This window comes from Podarcis liolepis, assembly GCF_965112155.1.
Source record: "Podarcis liolepis genome assembly, chromosome: 1".
NCBI classification, from domain to species: domain Eukaryota; kingdom Metazoa; phylum Chordata; class Lepidosauria; order Squamata; family Lacertidae; genus Podarcis; species Podarcis liolepis.
The window spans coordinates 130894380-130917254 of record NC_139554.1 but is presented as its reverse complement, the minus strand read 5'-3'; the positions used below and the strand labels follow the sequence as shown (position 1 = coordinate 130917254).

The 22875-nt window shown below is 45.2% G+C and overlaps 1 protein-coding gene across 2 annotated transcripts in view; it reads left to right on the top strand.

Moving 5' to 3' along the window:
• Positions 1–581: 581 nt before the first annotated feature.
• Positions 582–22875, top strand: part of PARD3B (par-3 family cell polarity regulator beta) — a 579832-nt gene continuing 557538 nt past the window's right edge. The window contains exon 1 of one of the 2 annotated variants that reach the window (XM_083472433.1): positions 582–1795. In XM_083472433.1, coding sequence (XP_083328559.1) covers positions 1676–1795 — 120 coding nt within the window. In that variant the 5' untranslated portion in view covers positions 582–1675. The remainder of the gene's footprint in view (positions 1796–22875) is intronic. The other variant, XM_083472434.1, reaches the window with a different exon arrangement.

Below are 22875 nucleotides of genomic sequence, written 5' to 3'. Positions count from 1 at the left end.
TCCACATAAACACACAGGGTTTGCACAGTCCCACAGCTGGAGAATGTGAGGAAGATCACAGAAAGCAGGCTAACCTCTCCAAGTCAGCTTGGCTGGTTTGCATTGTCTGTTAACAAATAGTAATCTGCACTAAGGAGAAATCTGTAAAGCTAAGCAGATTCCGGTCCGGTTTCAAATCGGATGGGGAAACCGCGTGTTAATATTCCTGCAGGGGTTGGACTAGATGACCCTTTCCTCCCTTCCAACTCTATGGAAGAATACATATGAGCTTTCAGAACTGGGATCTGTAAATGCGGAAGATTCCCCCGTGTTTGCTTTCCTGCAGTCCGTGCAGCGTCGAAGTCTGCCTGCAACACTTAACATCTGCTCGTGTCTTGGAAGGCAACACTGTATTTAAAAATGTCAACAAAGTTTCGGGGAAAAAACAAAATCGCAACTTGGTGGGAAGCAGATCAAGCAGTGGATACGTAGTTTCCCTCTGCCTCGCCTCGCTCTGGCGAGAGGACTTGTTGCTGCGGGGCTACGGAGCTTGCATTTAAAACGCTCGATGAAGGAGGAGGAGGAGCGGGAGGGCGGCCGGCTGGCCCAGGAGGTGTCCGCGGCCCCTTTAAGCTGTTGCCGTTGCTGCGGGAGGAAGCAAAGCACGCGCGCAAACCTTGCGCACCCCCCACGACCGAGAGCCGTGCCTTCCCTTCCCGGGGTGCCTGGGCGCTGAGCCGCGAGGAGTCGGGTGGAGAGACCCTGGCAGGGCGCACGCGGGAAGGGGCGGGAGTCGGGGTGCCCAGGCAGCTTCCCCACGGAGAGGGGGCGGGCGGCGGGAAGGAGAAAAGGAAGGAAGGAAGGAAGGAAAGAAAGAAACTCCCCCCCCCACCCGCCGTTCCCAAGCTGCCCTCCCTCCGAGACCGAGGTGCCTCGCCGCGTTGGCGCGCCTCTCTCCAAGGCTCGGCCTGCGCTTCTTCCCCTGGGGCGCACAGACGCTTCCAATCTCTCCCTTCCGGTTTTGGCCGCCTCCTCCGCCTCTGGGGAAGCAGCCTGTGGGGAAGGCTCGGCGGGGTGGGGAGCCAAGGGCCGCCCTTTTCCTTCGCCCTCGGGGTCGCCGCCGCTGCGCGCCTTCGCCGTTTCCCAACTCCCTCCCAGCCGCCGCGTTTGTGCGCGCAGGAGACGGAGGCCGCCGCCACCCTCTCTCTTCCCCCTCCGTGGTGCGTGCAGCTGGCTTCCATAGGGCAGACCCAGTCTGCCTCGGTCCCTCCTTCCCTTACTCTGCCTCTTTCTCTCCCTCTCCATTGGAGAACGCGCGTGTGACCTTTGTTGCCGTTGCGCTTTGCCTCAGCCTTCAGGGCTGCTTGGCCTGCCTCCATCTCCCGGGCCTGTTTCTCTCCCTCCAGCAGTTCTGGCCCTCTTTCCTTCTCTCTCTCTTTTTCTCCCCCTTCCTCAAACACCTGCTGCTGCTCAGAGGAGCTTTTAGTTTTTCTTCCCCCCACCCCACCCCATTGCCCCCAAACAGTGAGGCTTAGGATCTGTTTTAAGAGTTGGGAAGTGAATGTTATTTTGCTCGCTTTGCTGGCAAGGCTGCCCACAACTCTCTCTACCCCCCCCATCATTTCCTTTTGAAACCCCTCGTTTTTTATAAACAACAACAACAACAGGCCTCTAAATAGGTTTTTATTTGGATGAGATGAAAGTGACGGTTTGCTTTGGCAAGACGGGGATTGTGGTTCCCTGTAAAGATGGACAGATCCCGGTTAGAGACTTAACACAGCAGGCTCTCCAGAGATACCTGAGAACCAAAGAAAAGGTAAGGAATGTTCTTTACCTGTAACAAGGCAAGGCAAAGTCGCCTCCTGTGGCTTCTGCCTGCAAAGTGATTGCATGCATCCTTCTGCTGCATGCGTGCATATTTTGAGACAGAAGCGCATTGCCAGTTGCTTGAATGGCCTTTTCATAGATGGTAGACTGCTGTCAAAAATGACACCACAGCATAAGATGAGCGATGGGATTGTGATGTTCCATGCCAATTTCCCTTCATCAATGTTGCTTATAAACATATTGTCTGGTTTCCTTTAAGGGAAAAAAAACTGTTGTGTTTTATGTGTGGCTGAAGTGTTTATAAAGGCAAAACGTTAGTTGCAAATAGCAATGCCAAACTTTTATTTATTTATTAGATCTATATAGCACCATCATAAGATCTCCCTGGGAGCTGATAGGTTGTCCAGCCAATAGCAGCTCTTGGGTACAAGGAAGACAAGAGGGTGCAAATAATACTCAGAACAGCACTGCCAAATATGTTTGTATGAATTGTTACAATCGGAAGGTTAGACGTACGGCTCTATTTTGTTTACCACTTCAACGGGCCTTTATTCTAATTTAAGTGTCTTGGGTTTTGCAGTGCTGCTAACTTCCATGTTAACTTAGCTATTTTTCTTCTTCATTTCTGAGCTACTTACCACAGGTGACTAAAGATTCCTAAACTGAAGGGCCATAGACTTGTTAAAGTCTGCATCACTGGACTTGTTTGTCACTTTCTAGCATTCGTTATGATTTTGCCAAGCTGATGGCCAGCAAAACCAACCTCCTTGTGATGAATGACCTTCACCCAGTCTGTACCATCTAACAGCAATTGCTATGTAGGTCCATCTCCATCCATCTCATTCTGAGTTCTCGCGCTGCCCCACATACCTGGCAACTGCTGGAGGAGAAATGGTGAAGTTGCCAAAAATGGGATGGCTGAGCTCCATGTGCCTTTTAATGGTGTAGGCTGGGCAGAGAGCATTCAGCTGTGGGAAGCTGCTTTGAGTCCACCTTGCAACTGGAGAACATGCTCTATCCCTATGTTGTTTTCCTCTTGTCCTTCATGCAAGACTGACTGGCATAGCTGCTGCCTCTGGTTCCTTCTTCTGAAGATCCCAGTATGTTGGATGGTGTGAAAGTGGGTGGGTCAGAGGTAAGCCTCTGTTGTGTCTTGACTCTGTATTTCCTGTAGGAGATGGGTTGGGAATGTGTGGCCCACCAGAGGGTGTTGGACTTGGTATCAGCCCCAACCACCATAGCCAATGACTGGAGTTGTATCATCTAGACAGCTGCTGGTTCCTTGCTCCAGGATGATCTTCAAATTCTGCTCTCGTTCTTAAACAGATAGTTTCATGTTCCACCTGAGTTACTGCTTGTGAATCTTTTCTATTTTTAAAGTATCTCTTTTGTTCATGGCATGTCTTACACCAAAAGGGATACATTACTATAGGGGAAACAAAATAAAAAAAATCCTTCCAGTAGCACCTTAGAGACCAACTAAATTTGTTACTGGTATGAGCTTTCGTGTGCATGCACACTTCTTCAGATACCAAACTACAGTGCTACCTTGGGATGCGAATGGGATCCGTTCCGGAGCCCCGTTCGCATCCTGAAGCAAACGTAACCTGCGTCTGCGCGTGCACGGGTCACGTTTCGGTACTTCTGCGCATGTGCATGATGTCATTTTGACGGTCTGTGCATGCGCGCGCGGTGAAACCCGGAAGTAACGTGCTCCGTTACTTCCTGGTCGCCGTGGAGCGCAACCCGAATTTGCCTAACCCGAAGCGTATTCATCCCGAGGTATGACTGTACAGGGGTCAGCAAACTTTTTCAGCAGGGGGCCGGTCCACTGTCCCTCAGCCCTTGTGGGGGACCAAACTATGTTTTGAAAAAATAATAATGAACGAATTCCTTTGCCCCACAAATAACCCAGAGATTCATTTTAAATAAAAGCACACTTTCCACTCATGTAAAAACACCAGGCAGGCCCCACAAATAACCCAGAGATGCATTTTAAATAAAAGGACACATCCTACTCATGTAAAAACACGCTGATTCCCATACCGTCCGTGGGCCGGATTTGGAAGGCGATTGAGCTGGATCCAGCCCCCAGGCCTTAGTTTGCCTACCTATGCCTTACTACAATGAGTTGCTGGCTCTGATAAATGGAGAACCCTTTTCATTGTTAGTAGAGCGGTGAACATGTATGTCCATTGTGCGGGAAACCAGGGCTTGATTCCCCAATGGCATGTGTTTCTTACTGGACCAGGACTATAGCTCAGTGGTAGAATGCATTCTTTATGAGACATGCCAAATCCAGTGCTTGGCAAGGCTGGATGCAGAATTGCATATTTTCGGTTGGGGAAATCCATCAGCTCAATGATAGGCAATATCTATGTTGAGAATATAGGGCTAGATATATCAGAAAGCTTTGTATGTTCATCTTATAGCCATACTTAAAGTAGAAGCATCACACTAATTGAAAACAAACCATTGAGTAGCAAAAAAAACCAATAACTTGTACATGAACAGTTCGGAGATTCATGAGGTTTGATGGTTGGTTTTGGCCAAGTGGTTCTGCAATATGATAATAAAGTCTCCTGGCTTGATTTTTGCCACGAAACATTTGCAAACACAAATCGCCCCTCCCAGTCCTCTCCCCCCTCCACCATAATGGGCGGTAGCTATTTCAGATTGTTTATTGAGCTGCTAAATATACGTTATACTCTGCTGTGTTAAATATGGGTATAATAAAGAAGATAAAGCAGTAGGGCATAAAGGGAGTGGTGTATTTGGTAAACAAATGGTGTGCTTATTTACTTATAGATCAGGGCAGTCCAACTTTTTATATCAAATGGGTACTTCAACATGAAACCCGCTTGCTGCACACTGCTGTGTTGTGCAGGGGTGAGGAGTCAGGCCAAAATTTGATGCTCCTCTCCAGCCCTCGTTCTGCTTTCCCAAAGCTGGGTAAGTCATGCACTGGGCTTACTTGGGAAGTAAGTACTTTGGTAGTAAGTACTTACTTTGGGAAGGGACACGGGTGGCGCTGTGGGTTAAACCACAGAGCCTAGGACTTGCCGATCAGAAGGTCGGCGGTTCAAATCCCCACGACAGGGTGAGCTCCCATTGCTCGGTCCCTGCTCCTGCCAACCTAGCAGTTCGAAAGCACGTCAAAGTGCAAGTAGATAAATAGGTACCACTCCGGCGGGAAGGTAAATGGCTTTTCCGTGCGATGCTCTGGTTCGCCAGAAGCGGCTTAGTCATGCTGGCCACATGACCCGGAAGCTGTACGCTGGCTCCCTCGGCCAATAAAACGAGATGAGCGCCGCAACCCCAGAGTCAGTCACGACTGGACCTAATGGTAAGGGGTCCCTTTACCTTTACCTTACTTACTTTGGGAAGTAACTACTTACTTTGGGAAGGTGTTGCGAAGCTCTGGCAGAGCCCTAGAGCAGGCTTCCTCAACCTCGGCCCTCCAGATGTTTTGAGACTACAATTCCCATCATCCCTGACCACTGGTCCTGCTAGCTAGGGATCATGGGAGTTGTAGGCCAAAAACATCTGGAGGGCCGAGCTTGAGGAAGCCTGCCCTAGAGCACGACTACATCCTGGGAAGGATGCGGGAGGACTCTAGGACCCTGTCAGATGTTTCTGAGGGCCCCGAAGAAAGGCCTTGGAGAGGGCCACCTGTGGTCATTGGACCACCCTACCTTAGATGCCCCTCAGAGACCTTGGTTCTCAAATCAATGTGTGTTTGGGCCAGTGTGGTCTTTTCCAAGCTTCTACAAATGCTTGAGCAGTGCTTTCTTCCTTCTCCTTTAGAAACAAGCACATGCTGATGATGTAAATCAGGTACTCTGCAAGTGTTTCATTTTTATTGCTCTGTTAACACCATAAACCCTAGACACCTGTGTGCCGTGTGATTGATTTAGAAGAGAGCTGATTACAGACACATTTCCCTTCTTGATAATGCGGCTTCACAAGCTGAGTATTCTTTCATCCACAAGATGCAACATCAGTGTAGGTGGTTGAGAAAGAGCCCTAGGAAACACTTCTAAGTTTTTTCTTCTTCCGTTGACAAGGAAATACCTTGTATTTTATGCTGATTACAATGCATTACAATTTGCGCACCAGCTATGAATTATTTGCGTATGAAACAATGTATTGTAATCACTGTGCCTATGTTCTGAGTTCCGAAAGATATACCATAATCTCTTTCAGAACGTACCTTAGAGTTCCAGCTTTGGTGATGTGTTTAAAGTTTTGCATGAACCACCTATGAAAGAAATAGGGGGCTTGGAATAGGGGCCCGTGGTAAATGTAACTCTGTGATAAAAGTCCAGGAAATTACCATATTTTTTGCTCTATAAGACTCACTTTTTCCCTCCTAAAAAGTAAGGGGGAATGTGTGTGTCTTATGGAGCGAATGCAGGCTGCGCAGCTATCCCAGAAGCCAGAACTGCAGGAGCAATCGCTGCTTTCACTGCGTAGCGATCCCTCTTGTTGTTCTGGCTTCTGAGTTTCAGAATATTTTTTTTCTTGTTTTCCTCCTCCAAAAGCTAGGTGCGTCTTACGGTCTGGTGTGTCTTATAAAGTGAAAAGTACGGTAATTCTAGAGCAGGCATGTCCAACAGATTGATTGTGATCCACCACTGGTTGATTGCAGGGTGTTCCTGGTCAATCGTGGTCAATCTTTGGACCCTTAAAAATCTCTCCCCCCCCCAAAAAACCCCCTACCGCACTCTGGCTCCTTACAGAAAGCTCAACAACTCTGGTCCATTCTCCAAAGACAATGGGAAGATCACTGTCTGTTTTTTTTTATATATATACTGTGAATAGATCACTGTCTCTTGGGAGTTGGATGTGCCTGTTCTGGAAGAGTGGTGGGGACTTACAGCCCTTCAGATGTCTTGGGCTATAGCATCCATCAGGATAGCATCTCGATTGTCGTACTGATTGCAAATATGTGTATCCACTTCACAAGAATCTGGGATGCAGTCTGAGTTATGTGTGGGAAGTTCCATTCAATTAAATGTTCCTCTTAAGCAATGCTTTCAGGGGAGGAAAGATGAAGATTCAGCTTCTCCTGTCTTTGATAAATGTTTGAGTTATTAGTGTATAGCATCCAACGTGCCTGGTTATTTATCTAAGCCTAAATTGTCACCGTTAATTATGATGGTAAAACAAACAGTCAAACTTCCTCGTAAGTTTGTTTCACGAGGGAGCAAGAAGTTAGGGAATCCAAAACAAACATTCCAGAGACCTGAAAAATTCAGGTCAAACTTCTTGCGAGAGATTCTCAAAAAAAACCCCCTGCATTGTTCGCTATAATACAGGTGGGGTGTTCTTCTCTTGTACTATCCATATGGAGACAAATTCTGAAACAGAAAAAACAATATTAAAATGAAGCCTCTTGTCAGGTTTAAGGAGGCATAGGAAAGTGAATAGTTGCTACTAGTTAGGAGCCATAATCCCAGCTAGGAGTTTTTGAATGGTGAGCCAGATCTGCATACAGTGGTACCTCGGGTTACATACGCTTCAGGTTACAGACTCCACTAACCCCCCCCCAAAATAGTACCTCGGGTTAAGAACTTTGCTTCAGGATGAGAATAGAAATTGTGCTGTGGTGGCGTGGCGGCAGCAGGAGGCCCCATTAGCTAAAGTGGTGCTTCAGGTTAAGAACAGTTTCAGGTTAAGAACGGACCTCCAGAATGAATTAAGTACTTAACCCGAGGTACCACTATACTAAATTGAAATGGGTGAATTGATAGTTTGAACTCTTGGTGTGTACGAATGTATACACCAAGCTGTATCTAGCTAGGAAAGGACCATTTGCAAGTAAAAACTATATGGGCAGTGTTGTGCTCTTGCTACCTGTAGAGACAAATAGTAGGTCATTCAGGGGCACAGTGCTCACTAGTAGCCTTCCTTACATAGTCAAGATATGGTCTGCAAGCCAAAGTGTTGTGTGCGCTGATCTGTTCATAGAATCATAGAGTTGGAAGAGACCACAAGGGCCATCCAGTCCAACCCCCTGCCAAGCAGGAAACACCATCAGAGCACTCCTGACATATGGTTGTCAAGCCTCTGCTTAAAGACCTCCAAAGAAGGAGACTCCACCACACTCCTTGGCAGCAAATTCCACTGCCGAACAGCTCTTACTGTCAGGAAGTTCTTCCTAATGTTTAGGTGGAATCTTCTTTCTTGTAGTTTGGATCCATTGCTCCATGTCCGCTTCTCTGGAGCAGCAGAAAACAACCTTTCTCCCTCCTCTATATGACATCCTTTTATATATTTGAACATGGCTATCATATCACCCCTTAACCTCCTCTTCTCCAGGCTAAACATGCCCAGCTCCCTTAGCTGTTCCTCATAAGGCATCGTTTCCAGGCCTTTGACCATTTTGTTCACCTTCATGGTCTTGACCTTCCTGAATCTCTCAGGGCCCTTTGGACTGGCACCCACAAGGGAGTTCTGGAAGTTAATATTATGCCCTTTTTAAAATGATTTATAGCGGGGAAATAAATAATAATAATAAATTTATTATTTTTACCCTGCCCATCTGGCTAGGTTTCCCCAACCACTCTGGGCAGCCTACAGCACATACAAACATTAGACATTAAAAATTTCCCGAAACAGGGTTGCCTCCTTCAGTTGTCTTCTAAAAGTCAGATACCCCGTTCAGGACCAGGGAGTCCCCCACACCTGCCCGCCCCCTGTCCCCCAAAACCAGTAGGAAAGGAAAAAGCATTAAAAGGTCATTGGATGGGCAACATTTTTGAAGACGTTGCTTTACTGAAATTGTTTATAAAAGCCAAAGTAGTAGTATTATTTTTAATTGGGGACTGTAGGATAAACAACACATACTCTGAATTATGTATGTGAACAAATCATACAGTTATTTATAGAAGTCTTGTTTAAGCTTGTGTTATCTCGCCGCCTACTTCTTTATGCTTGTATAATGTATATTTTTGCATAGTATTTATGTGACTATGAAATATTACTGCAACCAAGCACAAGTGCTTTCCTCTGGCACATATTGTGCTGGCATGCACATGGATGGTACGTTTGATTTGGATCCCAACCAATAACTTGTTTTCACAAACTGCATGGTGAGGTGGGCTGGAGAAGACTTTGCTCCTACTGCCCACACCTCCCTTACGTAGGCTTCCTCCATGCTTGCGAGAGACCAAAACAGAAGACAAAACAAATCTGCCATTATCTCTTCTCAAGTGATAGTCACAATTTGGAAACATAATGCTGCCAAACCTGGAGAAGGCTGGTTATATTTAGCCAGTCTTTCCAGACTTCGTCAAAACAGAGCGCCTTTGTAAGGCTGATAGCCTTGTTTCTAACAGGGTTATTTTTTTTAAAAAAAAAACAACGTTGCTGAAAAGTGAAGTTTTTTCATCACTGCCCTGCAATAATTGCAGTCTCAAAAGAGCATCTGCAATGCTGGTGCTTTATGAAGTTCTTTATGCACAGATGTATGTACATGACGGTGTGATAGCTCAGTTGCTGGAGCATGGAGACTCTTAATCTCAGGGTCAGGGCCGTCTTAAGCATATCCTGCGCCGTGGTGCAAAGATCCCTCCGGTGCCCCACCCCCCGTTTCCCAGAGTTGTCAACCTTTTCCCAAGCCTCTGTGGGGATCGCTCTCTTCCAACCACAGACCCTAGGGCTTGCCAATCAGAAGGTCGGCGGTTCGAATCCCCGTGACAGAGTGAGCTCCCGTTGCTCAGTCCCTGCTCCTGCCAACCTAGCAGTTCGAAAGCACATCAAAGTGCAAGTAGATAAATAGGAACCGCTCCGGCGGGAAGGTAAACGGCGTTTCCATGCGCTGCTCTGGTTTCGCCAGAAGCGGCTTAGTCATGCTGGTCACATGACCCGGAAGCTGTATGTCGGTTCCCTCGGCCAATAAAGCGAGATGAGCACCGCAACCCCAGAGTCGGCCACGACTGGACTTAGCGGTCAGGGGTCCCTTTACTTTTACCTTACAGTCCCCTAAACGAAAGACTTAGTTGCCATTTTTGGGCCAGATGCCTCAAAAGTCAAATTTGTAATATGTCTTTTGGGTTCCTGAAATTCATTCCGATCTTGCAGATGAAATATAGCTGATAGAATTCTACAGGATGTGTAGCTCGTGTGTGAAAGCAGTCAAGATCCAAGAATCCTCAGACATGCACCTCTAGATGGTGGAGATGTCAGGTGCCATCCTGACACCTGGACATCTTGCTTTCCACACGCTTGGTTGATTATCGAAAGTTGTCGATAACGGATAATTACCGTATTTTTCGCTCTATAGGAAGCACTTTTCCCCCTCCAAAAATTAAGGGGAAATGTGTGTGCATCCTATGGAGCGAATGCAGGCTCCTTGGCTTCAGCGATAGCAACGCAAAGCCTCCGAAGCGCAGAGTGAGCACTCCCTCCGCACTCCCGAGGCTTCGGGTTGCCTTCTCTGAAGCCTGGAGAGCGAGAGGGGTCAGTGCGCAGTGACCCCTCTTGCTCTCCAGGCTTCCAAGGTTGCCGCCTGAAGCCTCCAGAGGCTTCAGGTGAACGCACCTTGACCGCACAAAATGCACCTTGTTTTAGAGGGGGAGAACAAGGGAAAAAAAATCTCCCCCTCTCTGCGCAGTGCCCCTTCAGCAAAGCGGCAGGAGAAATGAAGGGGCTCCCCCTCTAAACAAGGTGCGTCCTATGGTCGGCTGCGTCCTATAGAGCGAAAAATACGCTAACAAAAAAGTTTACTCACAAGGATGTAAACTGGTGTGGTGCTACACATCAACCCTGTGGGGACTGTATCTTTCCTGTGACTAAAAAAAATGTTTTCTTCAGAGCCCTTATCTCTAGTAGTCTGATCTCAAAACTATCAGAAATCCTGTGTTCATGGTTTGGTGTTTTGTTTTTTTTAAAAAAGAAATTAGAGTTTCTCTACAACCTGTAATCCAATTAGAGAAACGTCACACACCCAGCAGAGTTAATGCTGCGTGAATGTAGTTTGTAACTGATTTTGTAAGCGTTTAAAAGAAAATAAGATGATTAGCAGTAGTTAACATGGATTTTTTTTCAAAAACAAATGCCAAAACAATCTAGTTTTCTTTTCTTTTCTTTTTGGCAGAGTAACTTTTTCCCAGTGGGAATACAAATCAGTTAACTGTTACCAACCAGCAGAAGTAAGCAGGTTGTGCCTGACTCACACCTAGGTGTAACCCTGAGGTGTGGCCCTTTAATTACGTATAAAGAAGTAGGAACTGCAACTGTTCAGTGATATTTTCTGATTAGAGGGCTTCTGGGTTTTTTCATTTGCGTCTTGGGATTTCCTATGGGGATCAATTAAGAATTTACCGTATTTTTCGCTCTATAAGACGCACCAGGCCATAAGATGCACCTAGTTTTTGGAGAAGGAAAACAATAAAAAACTATTCTGAATCTCAGAAGCCAGAACAGTGAAAGCAGCAATCCCTCTTGCTGTTCTGGCTTCTGGGATAGCTGCGCAGCTTGCATTTGCTCCATAAGACGCACACACATTTCCCTTTCCTTTTTAGGAGGGAAAAAGTGAGTCTTATACAGCAAAAAATATGGTAGTCTCAAGAATTTAGTCCTTGTAAGAGACAAAACTTGCTGCTGGTATTTGAAGAGAAGGAATAACTGTGCATCAGGACTAGTTCAATAAAACTATGCTTTTGCTTCTAATGGTGTCATTTCCTATTCTGGGCCTCCGATAGATTGATGGATAATGCAAATATCTTTACAGGCAACTCCCCACTTACTTCCCAGCGCCCTGTGCGCATGAGTGAAATGCCCATAAGCGGGGAGCACCCTTGAGAATTTGCATGGCCCATGAAGGTACTCTCCCCACAGCTGGAGGTTTAGAAGGGCTTTGCTTTGGCTGCTCAGTTTCCCCGCCGAACAGCTGATGCACAGGTTAGTGTGGTAGCAGTAACTGCTTTTCCCCAAGCCAGCTGTTAGGCAGGGAGGCTGAGCAGCCAAAACAAAGCCCTGCTGTCCCTCTGGTCTCTTCGGCACCCTCTTTGGACTCTGGGAGGGTCTCTCTTCAAGCCAGAAGGACTTTCCAGCTCTCTCCTGCTGCTTCCATTCTCCCAGTGCCGCACGTGTGCATGGTTGCACACCAGTCGATCACGTGCAAGAGGGGAGTTGCCTGTACTTGACTTTGTTGTTCGCTGTTGTTTAGTCGTTAAGTCGTGTCCGTCTCTCTGTGACTCCATGGACCAGAGCACGCCAGGCACTCCTGTCTTCCACTGCCTCCCGCAGTTTGGTCAAACTCATGCTGGTACCTTTGAGAACACTGTCCAACCATCTCATCCTCTGTCGTCCCCTTCTCCTTGTGCCCTCCATCTTTCCCAACATCAGGGTCTTTTCCAGGGAGTCTTCTCTTCTCACGAGGTGGCCAAAGTACTGGAGCCTCAGCTTCAGGTTTTGTCAATCCAGTGAGCACTCAGGGCTGATTTCCTTAAGAATGGAGAGGTTTGATCTTCTTGCAGTCCATGGGACTCTCAAGAGTCTCCTCCAGCACCATAATTCAATAGCATCAATTCTTTGGCGATCAGCCTTCTTGATGGTCCAGCTCTCACTTCCATACATCACTAGTACTTGACTTAGTTGCCTCTAAATCTGCTTCCACACTGGCTTGTAGACTGAACCCTGAGGAAGGTAAGGGAAAGAACACAGGTAAAGTTAGATTAGCACAAAAATTAATTAATGAGACAGGTGAGATGGTGTGGCTTGGCAGTGTCCGAAACACCCATTATTCTATGCACATTTTGCAGTAGGGGATTTCATGAACGCAAGCAGTTTCTGAGCTCTGGGCACAGTACTGCACCAAAGATTTCAGATTAAAACTGAAGAGTGGAAGGAAAGGAGGACCATTTTCTGCCTCCCCACTTCCAGCTACTCTCTGAAGACTGGAGAAGAGACCCTCTTAAGAATATTAGGGGGGGTGGGTAGGAGAAGGACTAGACCGTGTGAAAAATGAACGTAATATTTTAGCTGCAGTTCATTCATTTTTCAGCTTTGTATTCTTCGTTATTAAAAAAAGTGTGCCTGGACATTCTGTTGTTGCGGCCATAACCTCGGTTTAAGGTGCCATTTAGCTCCTAACTTTCATATCTCAGTTTCTAATACCTGAGCCGTATAATTCTAACCTATTTTATAGAATCATAGAGTTGGAAGAGACCACTAGGGCCATCGAGTCCAACCCCCTGCCAAGCAGAAAACACCATCAGAGCACTCCTGACATATGGTTGTCAAGTCTACTTAAAGACCTCCAAAGAAGGAGACTCCACCACACTCCTTGGCAGCAAATTCCATTGTCGAACAGCTCTTACTGTCAGGAAGTTCTTCCTAGTGTTTAGGTGGAATCCTCTTTCTTGTAGTTTGGATCCATTGCTCCATGTCCGCTTCTCTGGAGCAGCAGAAAACAACCTTTCTCCCTCCTCTATGTGACATCCTTTTATATATTTGAACATGGCTATCATATCACCCCTTAACCTCCTCTTCTCCAGGCTAAACATGCCCAGCTCCCTTAGCCGTTCCTCATAAGGCATCGTTTCCAGGCCTTTGACCATTTTGGTTGCCCTCCTCTGGGCACGTTCCAGTTTGTCAGTGTCCTTCTTGAACTGTGGTGCCCAGAACTGGACACAGTACTCCAGGTGAGGTCTGACCAGAGCAGAATGAAGCCTGCCTAGCAGCATAGCTAAGCTTGGTTACTGCCAGCAAGCTATAATCTGAAGCCATGGTTTGGTGTAGGCTTATTAATCTTGGCTTGCCATTATGTTTGAATCCTGCGCCCTTTATGGTTTGTCTTCCCTGTTTCCACTCTGCCAGTGCTCACCAAGCTACAAAGGTGTTCAACGAGAACAACTGGAAGCAAATAGAGACTCTGGGGAAACAAGCCATGGTTTGTTTCAAAATCCGCGGGACAAATTTTGGCTAACTTGTGGTTATTAAATGCCCCATGGCTTAGCATAATGTGTGAACCAGGGACTGAATTTGGAGAAACTGAACAGTAGATAAAGGACTTGGATAGTTAGATCATTTTGCTGCAAAAAAGAAGTGAACTAGACTAAATGAGAAAATTTCTGAAAATAAGCATACAGTGGTACCTCGGGTTACGTACGCTTCAGGTTACAGACTCCACTAACCCAGAAATAGTGCTTCAGGTTAAGAACTTTGCTTCAGGATGAGAACAGAAATTGTCCTCCGGCGGCGCGGCAGCAGCAGGAGGCCCCATTAGATAAAGTGGTGCTTCAGGTTAAGAACAGTTTCAGGTTAAGTACGGACCTCCGGAATGAATTAAGTACTTAACCCGAGGTACCACTGTACTGCAACTGACTTCCCCTGACCATTTCCGTTGTTGACCAAAGGAATGGATGGAGGTGATTGTCCTATTCCTGCTGCTTTTGGGGTGTGGAGGTTAAATCACCAAATGAGATGTATATTCTATGATACCCACATGTTTTCTGCAATATCACCCTCTTTCCCAGTTTGAGCAGAGCCACTTATATGGGGTCTTTCAATAAACGAGAGGTGAGGAAGATGTCAGGAGTCAGGACACACAAGATGTTAATTCTGTGCTAAATTCTGGGTTAGTTTTCTGGTTACTTTGACCTCTGTTTGGCCTTGCATTTCTTTTTAAGAAGCAAAACATAGCTGCTAAACCAGTGTGGTATATTGTATTTGTTAAGAGAGGAAGGTGAAATTAATTCTTGTAACAACCAGGGTTGGTCTATAGTGATTTCCTTCAGTTGTGTTTCCATGCTTGGATGAAGACAGTTATTTCTAATTTTCCCAGTGAGTAGGATTATCTGTGTTCTTGTAGCATGAGAAACTGTAGGCGGAGTTTTCAGATGCAACTTATTCAGACATGTTCAAGATTATACTGTCTCATACCCAACTAAATATTAATTTATCCTTTATGGATCAGAGTTCATTAACAACCCTCTAATTTGCCCTTGCATCAATATGTTTTCTTGAATAGAAAATCTTAATTAAGCTGTACAGCATTAAAGTTCGTTCACCATGACAAGCATATTAATAAGCTCAAGTATCACTTCTTGCAACAGCTCCTCATGCTTTTGTGGGAGTTGCTGGTGATTGCTTGCCAGGTTAAGGAGAGAACCCTTTTCACAGTATGAATTTTATTATTTACTTTTTATTGTATGTGTGAATTGCCCCATAGCAAACTTCTCCGGGCAATGAACAATTATAACAGTTTTAAAATAGTAAAATCCAACAAAATACTAGCCATTAATCGGCACAACAACAACAACTATCAAAGCACAACTACCGGTGATAATGTGAAAAGTAAAATAAATTCTGTTGTAATCCTAAAATGACAGAATCGTAAAACATCCTTTCAGAGCTGAAGCAACACGGTAGTCACGAAATGCAGGGTTTAAGATGTTAATGCAGTTCTAAACCAGCTTGGAGAATGGTGTTAAATAAAATAAAAAAGGTATTTGCCAGATGCTGAAAAGAGAATAATGTCAGTTCCAGGCAGACTTCCCAGGGGAAGGCATCCTATGATTTGAGGGCATCATCTTTCTGTCTCAGATTGAGGGGCCATCCAAAGCTCAGCTGATGATTTTCAGTATACCTGAAGGAGCGTCTCCACCCCCATCGTTCAGCCCGGACACTGAGGTCCAGCACCGAGGGCCTTCTGGCGGTTCCCTCACTGCAAGAAGCCAAGTTATGGGGAACCAGGCAGAGGGCCTTCTCGGCAGTGGCACCCGCCCTGTGGAATGCCCTCCTACCAGATGTCAAAGAGAACAACAACTACCAGACTTTTAGAAGACATCTGAAGGGAAGCTTTTAATGTTTGATGGATTACTGTATTTTAATATTTTGTTGGAGGCCACCCAAAGTGGCTGGGGAAGCCCAGCCAGATGGGTGGGGTATAAATAATAAATTATTATTATTTTGGAGCCCAGAGATGTGTTTTTGTGTAGGGAGAGGGTCAATCCTTCAAGTACCCCAAGTCCTAAGTGGTGCAGGACCTAATGTTGAAGCCATCGTTTTGCAGTGAACCTAGACATGGAGCTAGCCAATGGAGGGAATAAAGCACTGGTGTAATGTGTTCAAGTAGAAATCTTGCTGCTGCATTCTTCACAAATTGTAGTTATGGATGGTCTTTAAAGGCATATTCAACACATTGCAGTCATGGGGGGGGGGGGCGTTTACCAGTGCATGGATTGCTGAGACGGTGATATATATCACTGTCAAGGAAAAGTCGTAGTTGGCATACGAGTCAGAGCTGAGAAAAGTCTATAGAGACTATAGTCCCATAAATGAAAGACTTTGTCCCATAATATTGAATGAGAAAGACGTACGGCTATATTCCCCCCCCCCAAAAAAAAATAGAATTATACCGCAAAATGATCTCATGGATTTCAAACCCAGAATTCCGCATATGTTATTTGGTAAACCACAGTGATTTCCTTGGTTTACTTTGGTGGCATACACCCCCCCATCCCCCCTCTTAATAACTACTTTGGTTTCCCCTAATTCTTGCTGACATGGATGTCAGCGTTTTGACTTCTGCTGAGATCCTTCGTTGCTCTAGTCATCTGCAAAAGTGTTTTGTCCCTGGCAGAGCTATCCTGCTTATTTGCTTGAGAGTGAAAACTTACTCTCTCTTACTTGTTGAGAGAACCTTTTCCCCTTGTTTTTTCAGTGTAAAATTGGCCTAGGAGGCTTCTACACCTTGTAGATAGGACATCACTGGCATAGTAGATCCTATGCTAGTTGGTTGCAGTGCCCTGAATTGTGGCATTGCTAATGATGAGATCCATTATCCTGTGCGCTCTGCTGTGCTGGCCCAATGGCTCATAAGGTAAATGCGCTCTTCTCTGTGGGTTTAAACTCGGTCTTATTTCTTTCTGTACAAAGTGCATCAACCAGAAATCAGCTTTGATCTAAAGTTTCCCCAGGGATAGGAAGAGTGGCTAAGGAATATTCATGTTGAGTGACAACAATAATTACTGGAAGAACCATTTAAAAAATGCCATGCATTGATTGCATTATTCCTGTGTGCCAGCGGGAATATGTTACAAAATAGCTGGCAGAATTACTATTATTACTCCCAGTTTTGTAAAATGCTAAAGCCATCTGTGTGTGTGTGTGTGCGCGCACGTGTGTGTGTAATATAAACATATAATATATGTATAATAAAAATGTGCCTGTATTTTAACTCCTGTGGCTTGCATTGGTAAATAAAGTGCTGGACCTTAATTTAGATACATATTGTGTGTCTCTGTGTTAAAATTATACCTTATAATTTGGAGAAGGTAAATCTGTTGATGAATTGTCTGCTTTATTATGATCCTGACAGATATTTTTTAAAAAATGGCTATGGCTTCAAAATTAGCATATTACTAAGTAGAGTACAGTGGTGCCCCGCAAGACGAATGCCTCGCAAGACGGAAAACCCGCTAGACGAAAGGGTTTTCCGTTTTGGAGGTGCTTCACAAAACGAATTTCCTATGGGCTTGCTTCGCAAGACGAAAATGTCTTGCGAGTTCCTGCGGGGTTTTTTTCCTCCCCCCCCTTTTTCCCAAGCCGCTAAGCTGCTGATCAGCTGATCAGCTGATCCTAAGCCGCTAAGCCGCTTAACAGCTGATCCGCTAAGCCGCTTATCAGCTGATCCGCTGAGCCGCTTAACAGCTGATCCGCTAAGCCGCTAAGCCGCTAAGCCGCTCAACAGCTGATACGCTAATAAGCCGCTAATAGCGCTAATCCGCTAAGGCGCTAATGGGCTTGCTTCGCAAGACGAAAAAACCGCAAGACGAAGAGACTCGCGGAACGGATTCTTTTCGTCTTGCGAGGCACCACTGTATTAGCCCAACCTCTGACCTTTCATCTTTTAATGGTTTGAGTAGATAATGTGAAGAATGCTCTCATTTCTAGATGGCTGCATCCTTGATACTCCTTTTTATTTAGCCATTGTTCAAACGTGAACACTGCAGTGATTGTGTGTGTCCTCCCCCGTTCTTTTGTGAGCTGTGCAGAACCTTTTGTATGCTGGTTTTAGATTGACTGACTGCTTCATTCGTCAAATAAATCTGGAACAATGGGTGCCACCTTGATAGTGTCACGAAATACGTTCTGCAAAGTTGTTAAGGTTCATGAACAAATTAAATCAGGGGGTGGTTGGTTGTCTTTAACTCAGTAATGACAGCTTTGTATATCTTTTCCTTGAGCCTGGATTTCTTGTGTTTGACAACTGGCATCCTGAAAACATATTAATGGGCTCTGATTATTTCAAATACTGAGAAAGAACTAAGGTGGATTTATTGCTAAAAGCCATATACTTAATGATACCCCTTTAACAAAACAGCCTTGAGAAGTTTTAAGCAATGCTGATTATCTTATAATTTAGATTGCTAGCGGACTCAGTTTTTGCTTACCTCTAGCTCCATTTCATTATTAGTTGTCGAGTGAAATAAGACAAGTGTTGGATATTTTTTTTACTATGTATGCAGTGATATCTGGGACGTGGGTGGTGCTGTGGGTTAAACCACAGAGCCTAGGACTTGCCAATCAGAAGGTTGGCGGTTCGAATCCCCGCGACGGGGTGAGCTCCCGTTGCTCAGTCCCTGCTCCTGACAACCTAGCAGTTTGAAAGCACATCAAAGTACAAGTAGATAAATAGGTACCACTCCAGCGGGAAGGTAAACGGCATTTCCATGCGCTGCTCTGGTTCGCCAGAAGTGGCTTAGTCATGCTGGCCACATGACACGGAAGCTGTACGCCAGCTCCCTCAGCCAATAAAGCGAGATGAGCGCCGCAACCCCAGAGTCGGCCACGACTGGACCTAATGGTCAGGGGTCCCTTTACCTTTACCTTATGCTTTTTATAAGATAAAAACAAATAAAATAAAACCTACATACAGCAACAGTGTTTTGTGTTCTTCTTAGTTGTATTTCAGTTCAACAAATGTGCAAATGGCTTTAGATACCTATTAGGTCCATAAATTACCATATAGCATATATTCAACACAAAAAACAGCGACAATTTGTTGTTTACCAAGGACCAGTGGCGTAGCGTGGGTTGTCAGCACCCAGGGCAAGGCAAGTAATTTGCGCCCCCTAACCCATGGATTTGCGCCCCCTAACCCTAATCCCCAGATGTTGCGCCCGGTGCGGCCGGCCCCCCCTGCACCCCCCACGCTACGCCACTGCCAAGGACAGCTGGACATATAAAGGGCCCCATTACCTTCAGTAGCTTAGGGCCTCATCCAACCTAAATCTGGCTCTGAGTTTGATCTAGTAGTGGCAATCACTCTTCCTTCTCTAAGGGTGAACACCTGTTTGGCTGAACCTCCCATGGGGATGGATGGAACTTGATGTGCTCCTGAAGGCTCTGGGAGATTATCCGGTGAATAAAGCTATAGGGTTATGAAGCAAGGCAGAGGAAGAATAGAGGAGAAGTGGGGCAAGTCTTGCTCAGAAGCTGACCAAACAATGACATGGATTGCTTACTTGGTACTGGTATATAAAGTCCTTAGCAGTTTGAGAATACTTCACTTGCACTATTGGCTTGTCCCATATATGCCTGCTTGACTACAAAATGCTTGTTGTACACTTGAAAGAAATTGATATTTTAGTGCGCCAGCCTCTATACTTCAGAACTTCCTGCCTGTTGTTCTCATAATCTGGTGAACCGGGTTCGCTTCCCCACTCCTCCACATCCAGCTGCTGGGTGACCTTGGGCCAGTCACACTTCTCTGAAGTCTCTCAGCCCCACTCACCTCACAGAGTGTTTGTTGTGGGGAAGGAAGGGAAAAGGAGGTTGTTAGCCGCTTTGAGACTCCTTAAGGGGAGTGAAAAGCAGGATATCAAGTCCAAACTCCTCCTTCTCCTCCTCCTCTTCTTCACTGTACTCTCATTGGTGCTTGCTTAATTTTTATTTTTATTTTGTTCAAGCAGGTCTGTCCAGAAACATAGATGTTGTTGACATGTTTTAATCTCTTTGTTAGTGTTAGTTATCTTTTGCATGTTTTTAATCACTTGCTTATAAGTGTTCTTATTGATAATTTTAATTATTTATTGTAAACCGCCTAGAGATTTTTATTGGCTATCAAGCAGTATATAAACTTTTATGAATAATAAATTTCAAATAGGCAGGTGATGTTGGCTTCAGAAGCAGCTGTCATTCTTGAAAGTACCTGGGCACATCTTCCTCTTCTTTGGTGATCACTTATAGCAGAGTAAGATTGTCTTCCATAAACACGTGGATCCACACATCCTTCCATAGTGGGGACACTGGTTTCTGGGCGGGAGTTGATCATGGTGAGGGTTTGCCAAGTGTGTTTTAGCACGTTTCTCCCTTTTGTCCTGTGTTCGAGTGTCTTCAAAGCCCATGGCAGCTTTGGTAAAGGCTGTTCTCCAATTGGAGCGCTTGCAGGCAAGTGTTTCCCAATTGTTAGTGTTTATACTACATTTTTAAAAATTGGCCTTGGGACAGTCTTTAAACCTCTTTTGTTGACCACCAGTATTACGCTTTCCATTTTTAAGTTGAGAATAGAGTACCTAGGCACATAGAGAGAGCAGGGAAGTATGAACACACATTTAGCCATTGTGACATTTATTCACACTTTCAAAAAATGGTATTTTCCCATTCCGCTGCAATTGGCTTCAACATTGCAATACATTCAAATGCATAATTGTACAACAGCAAAATCCCACCGACTTCAAGTTGGAACTTAGATGTCTTGAAGCCAACTGAGATCAAAGAGTCTTCAAAGGGGTCCATGAGCCATTTCAGGGAGGATAAGGCATCAATGGCTATTCAGGGTAATGAGACCACATCTCCCTTGATTGTAAAGGATTGTAAAGAGAGATGTTGCTGAAATAACGCAGTTTAGACAAGTGTTTGCAAACCATGAAATTAATGTATCCAAATATTGTAATCAGCTACATGTATCAGATCATGTTGTGCAAATACAGTGGTACCTTGGTTCTCAAACGCCTTGGTACTCAAACAACTTGGAACCCTAACACTGCAAACCTGGAAGGAAGAGTTCCAGTTTGCAAACTTTTTTTGGAAGCCGAATATGCTCCGTTTTGAGTGTTGCGCTTCCGATTTGAGTGCCACACTTCCGTTTTGAGTGTTACGCTGATGATAGTCAGTCTGTTTTTGCTATTTATTTTGCATTTTTGTTTTTGTTGCTCTTTTTGTGTGTGTGACTGTGTGGGACTTAGTTCAGCTACTGATTGATTGACTGACTGTGCAACTGCAGTACATTGTTTATGGCTTTCGTTTTATGGATCGATGTTCTTGTTAGATAGTAAAATTCATGTTAAATTGCTGTTTTAGGGGTTGTTTTTAAAAGTCTGGAATGGATTAATCCATTTGGCATTGCTTTCTATGGGAAAGCGCACCTTGGTTTTGGAACGCTTTGGTTTTGGAACGGACTTCCGGAACGGATAAAGTTTGAGAACCAAGGTACCACTGTATGAGCAACCACTGAGGCACAGCACTTCTTGTCTTTTATCCTGGAATCCCAAGAATAGCCCCATTAAATAATTTTTTAAAAACTTCGTAACACATAACTAGAGGCAAAAATGAGTCTATGTGCATGCAGAGGTGCACATTCTTTCTAAATGTGGCACCATGGCGATGCAACAAAAGATGGGACATCACATAAGATTCCACATTCCATAAGTTCCATATTCCAGGAACATGACCAGTCATAAATGGTCAGCTGACGATTCCAACCCTGATAACTCTTCTCCCTCCTTATCATTCTGTGCAATGTAGCTGCTAAAGTCCTTATCAGTCACTGGAAATGCGTTTACTGATGTTGGAATAACTCTACTGGTTCCTTCCCCTTTTCCAAACTCAGTTCAAAGTGCTGGTAAAGGTAACGGTAAAGGGACCCCTGACCATTCGGTCCAGTCGTGGACGACTCTGGGGTTGCGGTGCTCATCTCGCTTTATTGGCTGAGGGAACTGGCATACAGCTTCCGGGTCATATGGCCAGTATGACTAAGCCACTTCTGGTGAACCAGAGCAGCGCACAGAAACACTGTTTATCTTCCCACCGGATTGGTACCTATTTATCTACTTGCACTTTGACGTGCTTTCAAACTGCTAGGTTGGCAGGAGCAGGGACCGAGCAACGGGAGCTCACCCCGTCGTGGGGATTCAAACTGCCAACCTTCTGATCGGCAAGTTCTAGGCTCTGTGGTTTAACACACAGTGCCACCCACGTCCCTTCAAAGTGCTGGTACTCACCTATAAAGCTCCACATAACTTGGAAATCAGGTACTGTACTTAAAATACTGTTGGTTCCTGTGTACATTTTAGCCAATTTCTAGTGTGCTTTTGAGAATGTCCCCACCATTTGAGGTGACTGGGAGAGGACATGTTTTGCTGTGGTGCCTTGTCTGGTGACAGATTTGTATGGCGAAAAAATTTATGCTGCGCTGGAATTTCTGTCTTCCGAAACACACAAAAGAAACACAAGGTTTGGTTTTTCTGGACTGAACACAGTAAGACCACAACTTGCACACCTTTTAACTCGTGTGCATTCTACTTTACATGTGTGACCATCCATCCCCTCACCACCCAGAGTTGGAAGAGAGCAGGATTCTAGGAAAAATTATTTTGGCAATCCCACACACCATTGAACCCAATGGGTTTCGACTGTGTATGCTTTTGGAACTTAAATTGAGGGCATACTGTGTACATAACTGTGACAACGGTATTAGATAGGGGTCAGCAAACGTTTTCAGCAGGGGGCCAGTCCACTGTCCCTCATACCTTGTGGGAGCCAGACTATATATTTTTTTTGGGGGGGGGAGAACGAATTGCTGTGCCCCTCAAATAACCCAGAGATGCATTTAAAATAAAAGGACACATTCTGCTCATGTAAAAACACGCTGATTCCCAGACCGTCTGTGGGCCGGATTGAGAAGGCGATTGGGCCGGATCTGGCCCCCAGGCCTTAGTTTGCCTACCCATGGTATTAGCTTTTGCAAAAGAACCAGTGAACTCAATATGTGGAGTAAGCAAAGACCACCACATTCCTTCCATTCTAGCACCTCCTAAGTTTCAGCTGGCT